Here is a 17,050-nt window from a genome sequence, read left to right as displayed (position 1 = left end):
ACCGACTGGGCCACGGGCCATGCCCTGAAATTCCCTCCAAGGTAACATCCGTTCAACCAGTCCCTTGTTACAACTGACCCGTTAGTTATAAGTTCTCCTAACCACCCTTACCCAGCTTCTTATTTACACCGGAGACTTGGACAAATAAGTACTCTATACACACGTCCCTCATCAACCCGTCTGGCAATCAACAGAAGAAAATGAGTTTCATCTGTACACTTATTTTTGGAAAACCCAGTCTGGGCCCAACACTCGATTTAGCCCGCAAACTCCAGGTTGAGAAGGCATCAGATTACCAAACATGTGGGCCTTTGAGGAGTAACTTGTACAAGCCTCCCAGGAGAAGGGGGATGCGAGGAAGCAGTGTGAAGGAAGAAGGCAAGGCCCGCCTCGGAGAAGGGCAACCTTCGTAACAGGAAGGACACCGACAGCAAATGCTGCTGAGGGAGAAGGAGGGAGGCATCGAGGACCAGTCAGAGATCTGCCCAATTCTGAAAACGAGAGGACACAGGGACTCGAGAAGCCACCAGAAAGGTCACATGGGTGTTTATTACATAGAAAAGAGGGAAAGGAAGAAAAGGTTTCCAAAGCCATAGTTCCGGGATTTAAAAAAACACAAACTTGGAATGTCAGAGAGATGCCATGCTTTCTACATTTATAATAGGAATATATAAATATGTACATGGAGATATGTACACAAGTTTTTATTGTCATACATGGTATTTTTCATTACATGTACAGTAAAGGTGCTCGAATTATGCATCTGAAAGCTGGCAGAAGGCTGGAGAAACTGGAACCCTGCTCAGTGCCTAGAGGGCGCTGTAGAGACCCAGCAGCAGTGGGCAGGTCCGCCAGTGGGGGCTGGGTTTTGAGGGTCTGTGGGAGCTAAGCTGCAGGCAGGCCTGGGCCCCAGGCTGCAAGGTTTGGGCCAGGGCAAGTCTGGAAGCTTCCCTAGTCTGTGGCATTAGAAGTTTCTTCCTCTCTTGGAACCGAGGAAGGCTCCAGTCATTGCCATGGGCTGGAAAAGCCCCTTGGCTGGATTGGATCCCAGGGGAAGCTTGTGGAGGTAGGGTGGGCTCCCAATGGTCAGGGTAGAAGTGAGACAAGAATGCCCTGGAGATCGGGGAGTAGATCTTGCCAGAGAACAATAGAACCGTACGGCGATTAATTTAACATAAAGAAGAGCGACCCAAACAAAGCCAATCACGGAATCAAAAACTGTAAATCACAGCACTCATCCATATATAAATTCAGCTGATAAGCAACAGAACCAGTCCTCTTTCTATGTATGTTGTTTTCTTTAAAAATGGCATCACGTACAACAGCATGGAGCTTAGGCTGTGAAGGGGGCCGGCCAAGGGCTCCCTCAGGGCGCCCAGGCCACTTAGAGCCACCGTCACCCTCTCCCTGCTTGGAACATGGGCCAGAAAGTCGGGTGGACGTGACCTCTGTCCCCCTTCTCTCCTCACTGGTTCCTATACCGGGGCTGGTGGGAGGGTTGTAGGAACAGAAAAGGACCTCAGAGGACAGGGTTGTCTGCAGTCCTACAAGAGCCCAGAAGGAGACCACTGTCCCCTCTTCTCTGGGCAGACTCTTCTTGTCCCTCCCACAGAAGGCCAAGCTGGGGCGTGGGGCTGAGCACAGCCAGGTTTGGTGAGGTGTGGGTGCTAAGCCCGTGGACCCTGGGAGGAAGAGTTCCAAGACCAGGGGCCCTGGAGGGAGAGGAAACAGTGTGGGCATCTGGGCCTGGGATGGGGGTGACAACGGCAAAAGTACCACCGGCCAGAGGCCCTGCTGAAGGGAGGTGGCTCCTGGATGGGGCACGGGGCTCCTCTGGAGACGGTAAGTACCAATCCTGAGTCTCCAGACAGACCCTGGCCTGACTTCTCCCAGCATCAAAGGGGCTGTGAGTGTGCACGTGCGCGCTGTGTGTGTGCACAGGCAGGGGTGTGCATGTGTCTGTGCTTCTGCTCACTCCAGGGTGAAGGTGCGGGGTCGGGGATGACCGTGGAGTCCGGACCAGCCTGGGTGGTTGGCATTTTGGCAAATCCAGACAGGGAGGAAGAGGGGTTAGGAACAGAGATTCCACAGCTAAATCAAAAGTGAGAGACAACTTGTACCAGAAATTAGGACACACAAGTGGGACCCTGTGGTCAACCTCCCCTCTCTGGGGCAGAATCAGGAAGGGAGAGCAGAATTGGGGGGCCAGTGTTTCTGTTTTACTAGGAAGAGTCCTGGCCTCTAAGTCCATGGGGCCGGCTACTCCCTGGCCTGGCGCTGGCCCTCGCCTGACAAGGCTCGTCCTCCAAGCCCTTTGCTCTGAGAGAAGTGGGAAGGATGACGGTTGCCCAAGCCCCTCCTTGTACCCAAGCTATAGATTTTAAACTGAGGCACAAGACACTGGGAGAGACGAATAGCGCTGAGGCTGGAACTCACCCCCGGGGGCTTCGGGGGACATTCGGGGTCACTCTGGTTGGGGTTTCCCCCATCCGTCAGCAGAGCGGCTCATCCTGTCTCCACGTGGGATCTGGGGTGGATCCATGAGAATCTGAGCGTAAGCCTCCACACCTCTGTTGAGCCCAAGAGCGTTCTGAGGTTCTAAGAATCCAACGGGAAGAAAAGTGATGAAAAATACAGGACCCCGGGCATCGCCACCTGCTCAGGCTGACCTCAGCCTCCCTTCCCCTGACAGCCTGGCCTCCTGTCTCCTCCAATACACACAGAACCTTCTGCGGGGGAGAGGCTCCAGCCCCAGGCCCTGGAGAGCATCTCCTCTCTTGGACCTCCACTCACCTTGCTATTCCACCTGTGGAGGTGGGGATTCTAGAGATGCTGCTCACCAGGTAAGTGGTATCTTTGAGCTGCTCCTCCGAGGCCACGCCCAGGACCTGCCTGGCCCACTCAGTGCCCACTGAGCGCTTGCTGAATGCATAAAAGCAAAACAGGGAGCCTCCCCTGGCGGGCCTACTAGAGGCCAGCACAGGGAGCCCATAGAGACAAAGGCCAGGTTCCACGGGGGAGTGTGTGTCCGCGGAGGGTCAGCAACTGCTTCAGACTGCTCGTCCCACTGCCAAGGTCATGGTCTCTGGGGAGGGTCAGTGTGGCCGAAGTGGCGGCTGGTGATTTAAAAGTGTTCCTCCACCTCCGATGCCCCTGTTGAAAGCCCTCTAAGCAAGCCTGCCAGAGGGAGTAGCAATAACAGTGAACAGCCCTGCAGCCAACAACTGGAGGGTTTGCATCTCAATTACATATCCCCAGGCCGTTTACACAATGGAGGAGGCTTTCTCTGTCAACATCACTAACAGGATAAAAACAGCGGGTGTCATTAAATCCTGAGGTGGGCCTGGAGCCCATGGCCCAGCTTCTCCCAGGGTAGGATCCGCCCTGGCTGGGGCCCAGCGGCCCAGAGGGAGGTGGATCCAGGCAGAACTGAAGTGACCCTCACAAACTCACCTGTCTGGGCAGGGATGGGGGCTCACTAAAGAAAACATGTCAGGTCTTTGTTTTTTTTAATTTTAGAGAGCCAAGATGGCCCAGAAAGACCACTGTCAGCCAGCCCCTTGCTTCCCTCCTCAGGAGCCCCAGGCCTTTGGAAGCCATCCTCCTGGTCCCGTGGATTCGGTCCCTCCTTTCACTGGCCTCAGGGCTTGCTGTTTGGTTTTTCTTTCTCAGATCTGGGTCCCCGTTCCTCCAGGAGGAAACGTTGCCGTGTGGCTTTCTTTCTTTCTGTCCTTCCCGTTTGCGTGCCCCCTACAGCTCCTCAGCCCTGGTGGCGCCCAGACGAGGCTGAAATCACTGCTGTGCCTCTGAGACACGGTGGGTCAGGGACTGGAGCCCCTGGGCGGGGTCCTGCGTGTTGGGACCAGGCAGGTTTGCCTTCCTTCATCAAGGGAGCGCAGGTTTGAGGGCCGCCCAGGATGGTGGCAGCAGGGTGGCACCCTATTACTTCTGAGTGGGCCGGGCACTGCCCCCCGAGAGGACCCTCTCTTGTCACCTCAGTTCTGACATCTGAAAAACACCCCACCCCCTCCCATCCTCGCACACTGATATCCCCCTCCTCCGATTCCCCGGCAGGCTATCAGTAAGGGTCACAGGAGATGAAATGCACCCCACAGTGCCTGGCAAGGGCTCAGCATCTAGAGGCTGCCCTTGTCGTGGGGGCTGACACGTGGGTCCGAGGCAGCAGAGAGAGGGCCTCGTGTCCCCTCCTTACATTCCCTCAAGTGCAGCCCGAGGCTGGCTCCAAGGCCAGGCCTGCTGCTCATCAGGCAGGGGCCGCGGGAGGGCTCCTGCTTGCAGCCTCAGCGCCACGGCAGGCGGGAGGGGTGCCGGACCGGAGCCGGGAGCCATCCGCCCCTTTGCTCCCCACGGGGACCCTGGCCTTCCCGGCCCGAAGTCCTGGCTTGGGCTCAGATCTTAAGATCCAGGTCAGCTGTGTCCACCGTCCGCAAGACACTCCCAGACGGCCAGGTGGCTGATTCTTGCTCCGGGATCCTGCTCTGGCCCAAGGGAATGGCCACTGTGTTCCAAGTGTCATAATGAGGTTCTGGGAGTATCTCATTCACTGTGAAGTTCTCTGTGTGCCTGTGATCCCTGTCCTGAACACCCGTGGCCTAGGACTGTCCTACGGAATTCTGACTGATAAATGGCTGGACCTGAAATGCACCATGGAGTTTCTGGACCATCACCCTTGTGCTGTACCACTGAGGTAAGCCCAGATCTGTCAGCAAAGGGCTGTGTGTCAACCAAGCTCTTGCAGGCCAGAGAACCATGCTTTTCAGCCAGCTGGTGTTTCAGAAATTAACTTTGGCCATCTAAAAGCCTGAGCGGCCAGCTCAGGGGACTAACAGGACACCGGCCACTGTTCCTTATCTAATGCTGATGATGATTCTGAGACCATGGTCTCACTCAGAGAGAAGCTATTTTGAGCCGTTCCACCCGCCTGGCAATCCTCATAGACTCATTGCTCAGAAGACGGGCTGGGGTCCTCTTGGTTTCTTCTGCACGTCAGTTACCTGGAAAGGGGCTGCCTCTTGAGGCTGGTGTCTTCTCAAGTTTGGAGAAGCAGCCGCAGGTGAGGGGAGGGTCCGGGGACCGGGGGGTAGGAGGGGAGATGTCCTTCCAAGCACACAAACCCTGGCATGAAACCATCCCACACTGGGACACATGGTGACACTTGTCACTCAAGAAAACTCCACCCGTGTCTGAATGTGTCACTAAACACGAGACAGAAATTGCTCTCTCTTCTCTACCTCCTTAGCAGCCACCCCCGGCCACGCCAGGAAAATAAGATCCCCCCTCTCCCTGTGGGGGCAGTCCCCTCCTGATACCTGTCATCTCTTCGGGGAGTCAAGCAAACTCGGGGGAGCTGTTTGGGGTGACGGGCCGTGGGCTGGAGTTACTTCCCTCAGCTGGAGCTGTTTTTATCTGATTCTAGGGGAGGCTCTGTGCTCTGATGCCGCTTCCTCGAGAGCAGCCAGCCGCCAGCCTGCTCTCCTCTTGGCCTGGAGGATGCTGTCTTCACACAGCAGAAGGTTCTGACTTTCTGGATAAAACCAGATCTGAGCCCACACCTTGAAAACACAGAGGCTGCCAAACGTGAAAGGAGCAGCAAAGGCCCAGGTTGGGGCCAGGAAGAAAGGAGGGGGAAGAGATAGACACTGCCAGGTGTCCAGAAAGTGCAACCCCGCCCCAGGCAGCTCATCAGAGCTAAGGAGTGGACAGCGGGGTAGGATCAGACCAAGGAGAGAACCCACCCCTGAGTCAGGGCCAGGGTGGGCTAGGGGAGCAAGTGGCTGGGAGGAATTCTGTCTCTCCCAGGATGCCGGTTTGCTCTCCGGGCCACAGGGACCCTGAGGCCCACTTCCCAGCAGGACTGTAATTAGAAAGCCCAGCGGATGGGGTAGGTGGGCCACTGCCCCAGGTGGAGGGTTGTAGGAACAGAGACTATGCAAGCAGCGGCTCGCAAAGGGGCTCACGGTGGAGCGAGGGACCTGTCCTGCGGCCGGCTCCCCAATCCTTTGGGGAAAAAGGCCAGACAGGCCACTCCTCCCGCCCTGGCCAAATTCTGACAGAGCCCCTGATGGATAGGAAATGCCCCTTGGAGAGAAACACACCCAATGGCACAAAGTCCAGTCAGGCCAAAAACTTGGCTTTGGGCCAGTCCCACATTTTAGCGATTCCTACATTAGAATGAAAAGGAAAAGAAAACAGACATGTAAATGTCCATCTTGTCCCTGTCACGTAGGTCTCCGTTCTCTTAATTTCTGATGGATCTTGAATCAGACAGCTTCTGTTGGCTCCCGGCTCTGTAACAGTCACTTACAGAGGTGTCTTAAAGGGCCTGACCGTCCCTTTGCAACAGGAGAAATCCCTGTGTAACACCAACAGTATCACCTGAATGCATCTGTTTGCAAGAAGGATTTTCAGAGAGAGGGCCAGCACCCCATACAATTTTGTTTTTTCTTTCTGTTTTTTGCAATCCTAAAACCGCCAAAGCTCTCAAATGGTGACATTTCTCCCATAGCTTATTTAGTGGCAAAATCTGACCTGCACTGAGGTAAGGCTATTTACAGTTTTATTGATCCTAATTAGTCTGATATTCACATGTTTCTTTGCAGAAATGGTCGCGTGTTTGATGGTGGTGAGCTGTTCCAGACTCTGCTGGGCTGTAAGGAAGTATGGCAAACATCTCTTATCCTCCTCCTCAGATCCAAAATTTGTCAGGTCAGAGACCCATTTGGCCCCAAGGATTTCAGAAAAAGGGGTGTGGACCCCAAATGGTGTTAAGTATAACGGGAAAGGCTGCCCATGCAAACCTGGGTTGGTAAATTTGTGTATGAACATCGGGCAATTCCAGCAGTTTCGCCCCGGGAATGGAGCCACTGCCCTCCTTCCCAGGGAAACAAAGGTCAAACACACTCAGGCCTGGAGATTTCAGGGGCGAGGAGGTGAGGGCTGCGATTAGGGTCAGCAGACACCTGCGGAGATCTGTCCCCCTGACAGCTGAGGGCACAGCAGGCCTTTCCACGCTGGGCTGGAGTCTGTCCATCCTCACTCCCGCTGCCCCCAGGAGACCAATGTGGCAGGGGCTGGGGACCCGGAGGAGGTGTCCACTGCAGTCCTGCCCCTTGACGAGCCCTGCTCGTCTGGACAGGGCCACTGCTGCCTGGACTGGCGGCCCCTCGTGCCCTCGCAGTGGGCGGCGGGTGACGCGAAGCGGGCCGAGCCGGGGCGCTCCTGCCTCTCTCTAGGCATTCCCATTTCCATCCCACTCCCCACCCAACCCAGATGCTCTGTGTGTCTGCACTACAGGGCTTTCTGGAGCAACGGGAGGAGCTGGTAGCCCTTAGAGCCTGCTGAGAGAAGCAGATGCGTTTTCAAAATAAATAATATTTTTAAGTCCCCTCTTTCCACTCCAAACCCGGGAAGCGGCAGAAGAGAATATGTGAAGACCCCGTGCCCGCCTCTGCCTGACGTGGCCCTCCGGGACACCGGGCTTCTCAGTGGCTCGCCCGGGCTCACAGCTGCTGTGGGATGCCCTGCTCCTTGTAGCCTGTAAGGAAGAAGCAGAGGAGAGATGGTCAGACACCCGGTTCCCTCAGCACTTCTCCAGGCGGTGCCCCCAGACTAGAATATGCTAGAACTTATTCACACAGAGGTGTAAATGACTGCCAAGGTCATTGGCTTTTAACGGGAAACAAAGGGATGAATGGAGAACAATGGATCTTTGGGTTTAGTGGGGGATATATGAGAGGAGGGTGTCTGCTGCAGATCTGGTGGGGCTTGGAAGGTTATCACTGTGCTCCTGAATCCACACCCTTGAAGCTACTGCACAAAAGTGGCCCCAGCAGACTGGCCTGCTGTGATTTCCCAACGCGGAGCCTTGGGAGAAGGTACCAGGCAGGCTTCCCCAAGTGATGGGCATCTGGTGCATGTGGACCGAGAGGAGGAAAGAATTAAAAAGGAAGACAGCGTACACAAGGCAGGAGCCGAGTGTGCGTGCTCCATCAGCTGGACGCCTCGGACACTGGCCAAGGCGACTGATGGCTTCGAGCCTTTAAAGCCTTGGTGATGATTACGAGGACATGGGAAAAAATTGACCACTGTTGCTATTAAGGAACTGATGCTAGTTTATTTGAGCATGAAAGGGTATTGTGGGTTTTTTTTTTTTAAAAGACATCTACTGGGCTTCCCTGGTGGCACAGTGGTTGAGAGTCCGCCTGCCGATGCAGGGGACACGGGTTCGTGCCCCGGTCCGGGAGGATCCCACATGCCGTGGAGAAGCTGGGCCCGTGAGCCATGGCCGCTGAGCCTGAGCGTCCGGAGCCTGTGCTCCGCAGCGGGAGAGGCCACAACAGTGAGAGGCCCGCGTACCACAAAAAAAAAAAAAAAAAAAAGACATCTACTGAAATATTTAAGGGTGAAATTATAAGTCTGGAATTTGCGGAGTGGTTACCCCTATTAGCTGGTAACTCAGCCCACAGAGGAGCAGCAGTGGACTTACATGTAGTTTTTCTCTTTATTTACCAGATATTCATCAAATTTAGTTGTTTGGGGTAGAGGAAGATGTAGGGAGTAATCGATGAAACCAGAGTGGCCATGAGTGGATGATGGTTAAAGCCAATATGTGCGTTTAGGGACTCATTGTACTTCTACTTGTGTCTATGTTTAAACATTTTCCAAAATAAAAAAAAAAAAGAAGCTTCTGAAAATAGAAGCTTGTTGACCAATTGGGAGAGGGGGTGTTTGTGTGCATTGGGGGTGCAGGACAGGACAGTGAAGGGGAGGCCCAAGGCAGCCCAGGCATGTGGCCTGTCATCCCCCAACAGACTCACCTTGGGAAACTTTGGAGCAACACAGGGTTATGAGGCAGCATGAGGAAGAGGAGAAAAAGAGAAAGAGAAAACAGTCTGAAAACAGAGGCCAGAGGGACTGCCTGAAATATAAAAAGAGGGAGGATGCACAGTGCGGCCCAGGAGATGGAAGCGGGCCGTGGCCAGTATTCACAGTGACCAGCCCCTGCGGCCAGTGGCCAGCCCCAGCAGGCGTGTGGACTTGGCTGCAGGAGCGCACAGAGAGCATCCTCCCCTCCCTGGGGGTCATACTTGGTGAGACACTGCCAAGAAGCTCTCTCCCCTTCCCTCCCTATCTCAGCCAAGGCCGCTCTTCTGCTCATCTCTGCCCCTCACTCTTCTCCCACCCCCAACCCATGTTTGTCTTGAGATGGAATTCTGGATGGACCCCAAGAGGGATGGGTACAGGACAGGTTTAACTGTGACAACCTAAAGATGTTGAAGTGACCCATCCTGGCCCCAGCCCAGCTCTGTCTGAGCCACGGGGTTTGCCTTTTATGTGGACAGGAGCCACATATATAAAACCTATTGCTTTGGGAAAGATCCAGGTGGGGGATGGTAAACAGACTTTATCTTGCAGACATCTTGGATCCATTGATAGTGACTGCCTGAAGCCCTGTGTTAAGAACATGTAAGACTATTCAGCAGAAAGTGTCATGATTGATTAGCAATGTCTGTCATGGGTATGGCAGTAGAGAGAGGCTCTCATACAACTACCAAATATTTATTGACCCACAACCAATACAGGCTGTTGTTGACTGTTATTTGTTATTATTCATATAAATAGAGCAGCGGCCTTGTAAGTTCCTGATTTTAACTTCTACTTTGATCTATATTTCTCTGATTCACCTCTTAGGAGGTTTTTCTTGATGGTACATTTCTTGATGACACCCCAGGCAATGCCAGGTAAAAAAAAATCACGCTGTATTGTTATAATTGAAAAGTTCCCTTCATTTTCACAGGACGAGGCTGGAGTGACACCGGAAAGAACAGCCCCTTATCCAACTATCTACCAGGACAAATAAGTCAATTGTGGCTATTCTCTTCGAGGTAGTCATCCTGGGATACACACACTGCATTGTTGCTCGGGGCAGTTCCAGCCCACAGCACCATCTCAACAGTGGCAATTACTCATCCTTTGAGGGTGGGCTTACTTTTTGGAGAAAGGGCAAAGGCACCCCTTGCTGAGATAGGTGAGCAAGTCTGGTGGCCAGGTGGGGTACGTGGGTAGCGGTGAGGTGTGTTGGGTTTTCTGGTGCAGCCCTCAAGTCCATCCCCCAAACAGTGTTCTAAAAAGTCTGACACAAAGACAGCATCCCTGGAACCAAGGAGGTGACCCACAGTGAAAGCTTGGATCGGGGCGGGGGGGGGGGGGGAGAGGGTAGGAAGGGTGGGGAGGTGGGTTCCAGCACTTGATTAGCCTGGCGCCAAATACGGCCCCGACACCAGCCACAGAAGAGGGATTTCTGCTGAGTCAACAGCTAGGGTGGTGGAAGGTGAGGAAGCGACAGACCCCCATCTGCCCTTCTCGAGTCTCTGTTTCCTCCTTCAGGAGGTGATAAGGGGAGTTCTTGAGGCTGTCTCTAAGATCCAGACCCCTGTGGGTCCCGGTGTCAAGCATGACCAAAACAAGAAAACCAGGAAGCTCTCGGGATCAGATTAGGCATCAACACATTTATTGAGACCCACCCTGTGACACAGGCTTGTGCCGCTGTAACAGGAAATTTCCTTACTGACATGCCCCAGTGCCTGGCCAGACAGTTGTGTGATGAGGAGATGACGTAGTAAGAGGGGTCGGGGCTCCTATTGGGTGGAGATGGGGCAGCCGTCACAGGCTTTCCATCTGCCGCTGAGGAAGCCTCTGAGAGCAGAGGCCCCTTCCAGTTTCCAACTGGGACCAAGGTCAGGAGCTTACAACAGGCCTCTCGGGAAGCATCTAACTCCCCCTGGGAAATTGTCAGACTTGGCTTCTCAGGACTCACAGGATGACAGGCAGCACTTCTGTCCAATTAGCGATGTTCTGCACCCCTCCCCACAAATGCAAGTGGTCCGTGGACAGGCCCATGGGGCGGGGCTCCCATGAGGGGCCTGCCTTGGTCTCTGCCTGCTCTGCCCACTTTCCGACATCCTCCCTGACAGCAGCCCCTGCCCTGAGAGCAGCTCTCCACAGCAAGGAAGGACGGCTCCTCAGCTTCTCCCTGCCCAGTGTCCCCCTCCCTCTTCTCTGGCTGCCCCTGTCTCCCAGCTCTAACTTTGGGATGCCCTGGCAGTCCAGCATCCTAGGCAGGGGAGGAGCTGCTTCCAAGCAGCCTGTCTGACCAATCTACGGGCTCTGCCGAGCTCGCTCATGCTCAGGGACCTGCATTTTCTCCGGCCTGGCGGCTTAATTGGTCACTGACCCGAGCCTTGCTGGGCCCTGGCATCTGTGTGTGCCCTGAATCTTGGGTCCTCACAGGATCCTGAACTCAGACTGGGTCAACTAGGAATCATTCTAGATCGCTCTAGAGCCCCTGGCCCCTGGGCTTCCCCTCCTGCTTCTGCTGTCCTTACCTGGCACAGCTCACCTCTGGCATTGACATTCCACCTGTCAATGGTTTTGTCAGGTGTAGGACACAGTAGGAGCGTGGGGTGTGGGGAGAAGGGCAAAGTGCCTGAGGAGACGTGGTCCTTGTTAGGACCTGAGGCCTAATGAGGTAGACGGAACGTGTGACAATACAGGGCCATGCACAGGGGCACACGGTGACGAGTACGGCTGCTTAAAATATGTGTCTGTTTTAAGATCTCACTAGGTTATTTTTAAAATGTTAATCAAGTCTTCTCTGGTAGTTTTGTGTCCAGATCAAGTTTGTGTTAAGTGACTGGTGAAGGTCCACTGCATACAAATTAGGAAGAGTAAGGCTTTAGCATCAAGGAACAAAAAGCTTAGTTTAAAAGAAGTTGAAATTAGGCTGTTCTAGTTGTAGAAAAAGTTACAGTGTTTCCTGAGGGCAAACATACCCAGTGGGCTTTTCCTTCTGTCTGGAAACGGCATGCTGGGGGCACAGGGGACCTGAGCTGACGCGGGCCACACCCCTGCTACCGCGGTTGTCAGCAGGACTGTTTCTGAGCTGAACGGGGGCTCCCTCCCTCCCTTATTCACGCCCTTCCCCTCCGGCTCAGGTCCCTCAGATTCCCTGCAGGCCTCGGGGCTGGGCGTGCGGGGAGGGTCCCGGAGGCAGATCGCCCTGCGACGCCCCCATGCCCCGAAGCATTGCAAACACCCAGACCACCCTGGCCCCTGCCCCTCCCCCAGCCCTGCTCCCCGCATGCCGGCCCGCTCCAGCGGTTACTCACTGGCGAGGATGACCATGTCCATGCCCCAGAAGATGCTCATAATCCAGCCCACCATGACGATGGCCGTGAGCATCTGGATGAGGGCCGCGGCGATGTTCAGCCAGAAGACGCAGCACACGTGCCTGTCCGGGAGGTCAGTGCGGGCGCCACACAGCACGGTGAAGGCCGAGACGAACGTCCCTGTGAGAGGCCGGAGGGGACAGCCTCCTGAGGGCGCTGCGAGACACAGCGGCACGTGCGCTCATCACTAGCGCATATCACAGCGGCACGTGCGCTCATCACATGAACTAGCGGTTCACCCTCCGGGAGCTCCGAGAGAGCGGCCTGGGTGGCACCTTCCGGCTCAGGCCACCTCTGCTGCCCATACTAGAGATGCCAATGTCCCAGCCTGGAGGAGGCATGGCCGGGGGATGCCAAGGACCCAGCACAGTCCTGAGGCCTCTGGGGGAACACAGAGGCCACAGGACAATTGGTCCCTGCCATTAAGGAACGATGGTGCAGCCACTTTTAAGGACAACAGACAGCGGGTGGAAAGGGCACCGACCTCGTGCGGCAAAGATCCTCAGGGCCTAGCAGTTCAGAGGTAGGAGCTGCTGCCGCTGAGGTGACACAGAAGCCACCCACAGGGTAAATTCAGGAAATGACCCCCGGCACACACGCTGATGGCGGGTGCCAGCAGAGGGGAGAGAGCACAGGCCAGGGCATATCCTGAGGGGGCTCCCCCAAGCACCCCAGACCTGAAAGGGGAAGGACAGAGAGCCCGAGATTTACTGGGCAGCCACAAAGCACAGAGCAACGTGGTGGGTGTGTCCACGGTCTTTACCTCGTCCCAAACTTCCCAGAGCCCTGCGGGTACTAATTGCTGCATTTACTGACATTTCTCTCCAGCCAGGCTTTTATCTACACAGGCTCGGAGCCCCTCAATGACCCTGCAAGGCAGCTGGCCTTCCTTCTATTTGTATGAGTTTCCTATGGCTGTTGTAACAAGTTACCACAAACTTAGTGGCTTAAAACAACGCAATTCTGGAGATGAGAAGTCTGAAACAGGTCCGCAGGGCTGGGTCCTTTCTGGAGGCTCTGGGGGACCGGAGGTTCCCTGGCCTTTTCCAGCTTCTTGAGGCTGCCTGCACTCCTTGGCTCGTGGCTGTGTCGTCAAAGCCAGGAGCTGCACTTCTCTCCTCTCTGACCTCAGCTTCCATCCTTACATCTTCTCTCTCTGACTCTGATCCTCCTGTCTCCCTCTTATAAGGACCCTTGTGATTCCATTGGGCCCACCGGATAATCCAGGGTAATTCCCACATTTTAAGACCCTTAACTTAGTTACATCTGCAAAGTCCTTTTTACCATGTAAGGTACCATATTTGCAGGTTCTGGGGACAGGGTATGGACATCTTTGGGGGGGGTGGCATCCTTCTGCCCACCACACTAGCTTACATATTGTATTAACCAGGTGTTTCTGATGCTTTGATATCTGGGGCCTTGCTGACCCTGGAGAGAACCCCTCCCAGAGCTAGCCAAGTCCTAGAGATACTAAATGACTTTCTTACGCAAGCCAACCAATCCACAGCCCACACCCAAACTCCTCCTTTATGGACTCTCACACTCTGGGTCGCTCCCCGCTACCCTAATCACCCAGAGCCAGGTACCAGACCACTAGGGCAGCCCCTACACCCCAGAGACCACTGAAATGATTCAAACTAGCCAATCCTAAACCTGCTTACCCTGTGTTGCCGTTCCTTCCCGTGGAAACCACAGTAAAGGCTCCTCCCCACGTTTTCCCCTCACTCCCTCTGCCTCCTAACTGTGCTTTCTTATTTGCCACCCCCGAAGTGCGGTGTGCCCCCTCCTCTTAGGAACTGTGAGTAACAAACTATCTTTCCTGCAAACTATTATATATAGAATGGATAAACAACAAGGTCCTACTGTATAGCACAGAAAACTGTATTCAGTATCCTGTGATAAACTATAATGGAAAAGACTATGAAAAAGAATATATATATGTATAACTGAATCACTTTGCTGCACACCAGAAATTAATACAACATGGTAAATCAACTATACTTCAATAAAACTTTTTTTAAAAGAGGAATGTTAAAGAGAAAAAAACTATCTTTTCAGTGGCCATGATTTCCTGATCTGTTGGCCTCACCATACCTAACTAATAATAAAATCTACATTTTAAAGCACGCACACACACACAATCAAGAGTTAAGTATCTTATCCAAGGTCACACTCACAGGTGGGCATTGACCCCACCGCTGTCTGACGCGGATGGCCATGCTCTGTCATCCTGACCTCACAGGTGACGTGACCTGGGAGAGCGGGTCCAGATAAGAACGCAAGCCACTTGGGAAATCAGCCCATGATTCTCACGTTCCTACTTCTCATACTTCCTGCTCCTTGAGGAAGCTGCTCGGCAGGCGGGGATTGGGGTGGACGGAGTGGGGGGAGCTTTGATTCCCCTCCTTCTCTGCACCCTGGCTGCTGGTCCTTCTTTGCCCAAACTTGGTGGCTCCTACTGGCTTCCTAACGTGGCCTTTCCCTCAGCCCACACACTCGTGCCTCAGATCCAAGGCTGACCCCTGAGTCCACCAGGCTGATTTCTGATCCCAACCCTGCCCCATCCTCCTCTTCATCCGAACACCTGCCACTGCTTGTGAGTGTTTCTGCCTCCTGAGCTACCGAGAACTCCTCTGAGGTCCCAGGTGGCATCCCATCCACCTTTCTGCCCCCAGCCCAGCACAGCGCCTGGTGAACAGCAGGTGGGATACGGGGACCCAAAGAAATGCAACCCGTGTGAAGTTCATCCTCAGACCACCTGCATCATCGCCTGCAGTATTTGTTTAAAATGCAGATGCCTGGGTGTCCGTCCGAGAGCTGGATGTCTGAGGGGTGGCCCAGGAATCTGCATTTCTAAGCAAGTTTCTCCTTCCACTCAAATAATGATAATGCTCACTAAAGTGTAATTACCAAGGGTTCAAGATCAACCAAACAGATTCAAGATCAAGATTCAAGTCTAAACAGCCCCTCTGTGTTCCTGACGCAGCGCCAGGGGTGGCCCTCTGGGAGATTTGGGGAGGCAAATGCTGTTCTCCCACTCTCACCAAATGGACAGTCCGGTTTTTTTTGGTTTCTAAAAATTTATTTATTTTTGTCTGTGTTGGGTCTTCGTTGCTGTGCACGGGCTTTCTCTAGCTGCGGCGAGCGGGGGGATACTCTTCGTTGCGGTGCGCAGGCTTCTCATTGGGTGGCTTCTCTTGTTGCGGAGCACGGGGTCTAGGCGCACGGGCTTCAGTAGCTGTGGCACGCGGGCTTAGTTGCTCCGCGGCATGTGGCATCTTCTCGGACCAGGGATCGAACCCCTGTCCCCTGCATCGGCAGGCAGACTCCCAACCACTACACCACCAGGGAAGACGGACAGTCCGTTTTGTCAGCAGGGTATTGAGTAGACTGAAAGTGTCTGAGATGACTAAGACAAACGAAGAAAGCAGAGCTGAAAAATGATGGGGACACGAATTCAGGGCTTGGTAGTGGGCACGGGAGGAAACAGGACATAGGGACCATGAGAAAGTGTGCGCCACCATCCTTCGCCTCTGCTCGTGTATTATGCTGTGGGATATGAGATGAACACAAGCTGACACCATTAAAAAAGAGAACACCACTGAAGTAGAAAGATGGTAGAAGGTGAACACAAGCACGTGGGGGAAATATTCAGTAAAATTAACACAGATATCATCTACTGCACACCCACAGTGTGCTGCAGCATGTTACCTTCTCCTAACCACACTACCTCTAATCCTTACGACAGTTGGATAGCGGTTCCCACCTTATAGAAGGGGAAACCAAAGCTCAGAAAGGCTAAGTGACTTGCCCACATAGCAGAGTGCAGATTTAAACCCACATCTGTCTAGTGTGGAAGGCTGAGCTCTTTTCAGTCTAGGAGGTTGCATCTTTACATTAAAAATTAAGGAAACTTATGGAAAACAGTATGGCCCTTCACAAAAAAATTAAAAATAGAGTCACCATATAACCCAGCAATTCCACTCCTGGGTATATACCCAAAAGAACTGAAAGCAGAGTCTCAAAGAGATATTTGTACACCCATGTTCAGTGCAGCATTAGTCACAATAGCTGAAATGTGGAGGCAACCCAAGTATCTACAGATGGATGAACAGACAAGCAAAATGTGATCTATACAGACACTGTAATATTATTCATCTTTAAAAAGGAAGGAAGTTCTGACACAGGCTACAACATGGATGAACTTTGAAGATATTATGCTAAGTGAAATAAGCGAGTCACAAAAAGACAAATGTTTTCTGATTTCACTTGTATGAGGTACCTAGAGTAGTCAGATCATAGGAAGAGAAAATAGAATGGTGGTTGCCAGGGGCTGGGGGAGGAAGAAATGAGGAGTTATTATTTAATGGGCACAGAGTTTCAGTTTTGCAAGATGAAAGAGTTCTGGAGATGGAAGGTAGTGATGGTTGTACAACAATGTGAATTTGCTTAATGCCACTGAACTGTACACTTTTTTTGGTTTTGTTTTTTAAAATTTATGTATTTTATTTATTTATTTTTGGCTGTGTTGGGTCTTTGTTGCTGCGCACAGGCTTTCTCTAGTTGCGGAGAGCGGGGGCTCCTCTTCGCTGCGGTGTGGGGGCTTCTCTTGTTGCAGAGCTCGGGCTCTAGGTGTGCAGGCTCAGTAGTTGTGGCTCGCGGGCTCTAGAGCACAGGCTCAGTAGTTGTGGCGCACGGGTTTAGTTGCTCCGCGGCATGTGGGATCTTCCTGGACCAGGGCTCGAACCCGTGTCCCCTGCATTGACAGGCGGATTCTTAACCACTGCGCCCTGTGGAAGTCC

The 17,050-nt window shown here is 53.4% G+C and overlaps 1 protein-coding gene across 2 annotated transcripts in view; it reads right to left on the bottom strand.

Annotated features, from left to right (window-relative positions):
• Positions 1 to 530: 530 nt before the first annotated feature.
• STUM (stum, mechanosensory transduction mediator homolog) overlaps positions 531 to 17,050 on the bottom strand; it is a 67,357-nt gene continuing 50,837 nt past the window's right edge. The window contains exons 2-4 of one of the 2 annotated variants that reach the window (XM_060303411.1): positions 12,189 to 12,368; positions 8,838 to 8,938; positions 531 to 7,555 (exon numbers count right to left, since the gene is read on the bottom strand). In XM_060303411.1, coding sequence (XP_060159394.1) covers positions 8,865 to 8,938; positions 12,189 to 12,368 — 254 coding nt within the window. In that variant the 3' untranslated portion in view covers positions 531 to 7,555; positions 8,838 to 8,864. The remainder of the gene's footprint in view (positions 7,556 to 8,837; positions 8,939 to 12,188; positions 12,369 to 17,050) is intronic. The other variant, XM_060303456.1, reaches the window with a different exon arrangement.

This window comes from Globicephala melas, chromosome 1 (assembly GCF_963455315.2).
Source record: "Globicephala melas chromosome 1, mGloMel1.2, whole genome shotgun sequence".
NCBI classification, from domain to species: domain Eukaryota; kingdom Metazoa; phylum Chordata; class Mammalia; order Artiodactyla; family Delphinidae; genus Globicephala; species Globicephala melas.
Note: the sequence above shows the minus strand (reverse complement) of the source record. Positions and strands in the feature narration are given on the sequence as shown.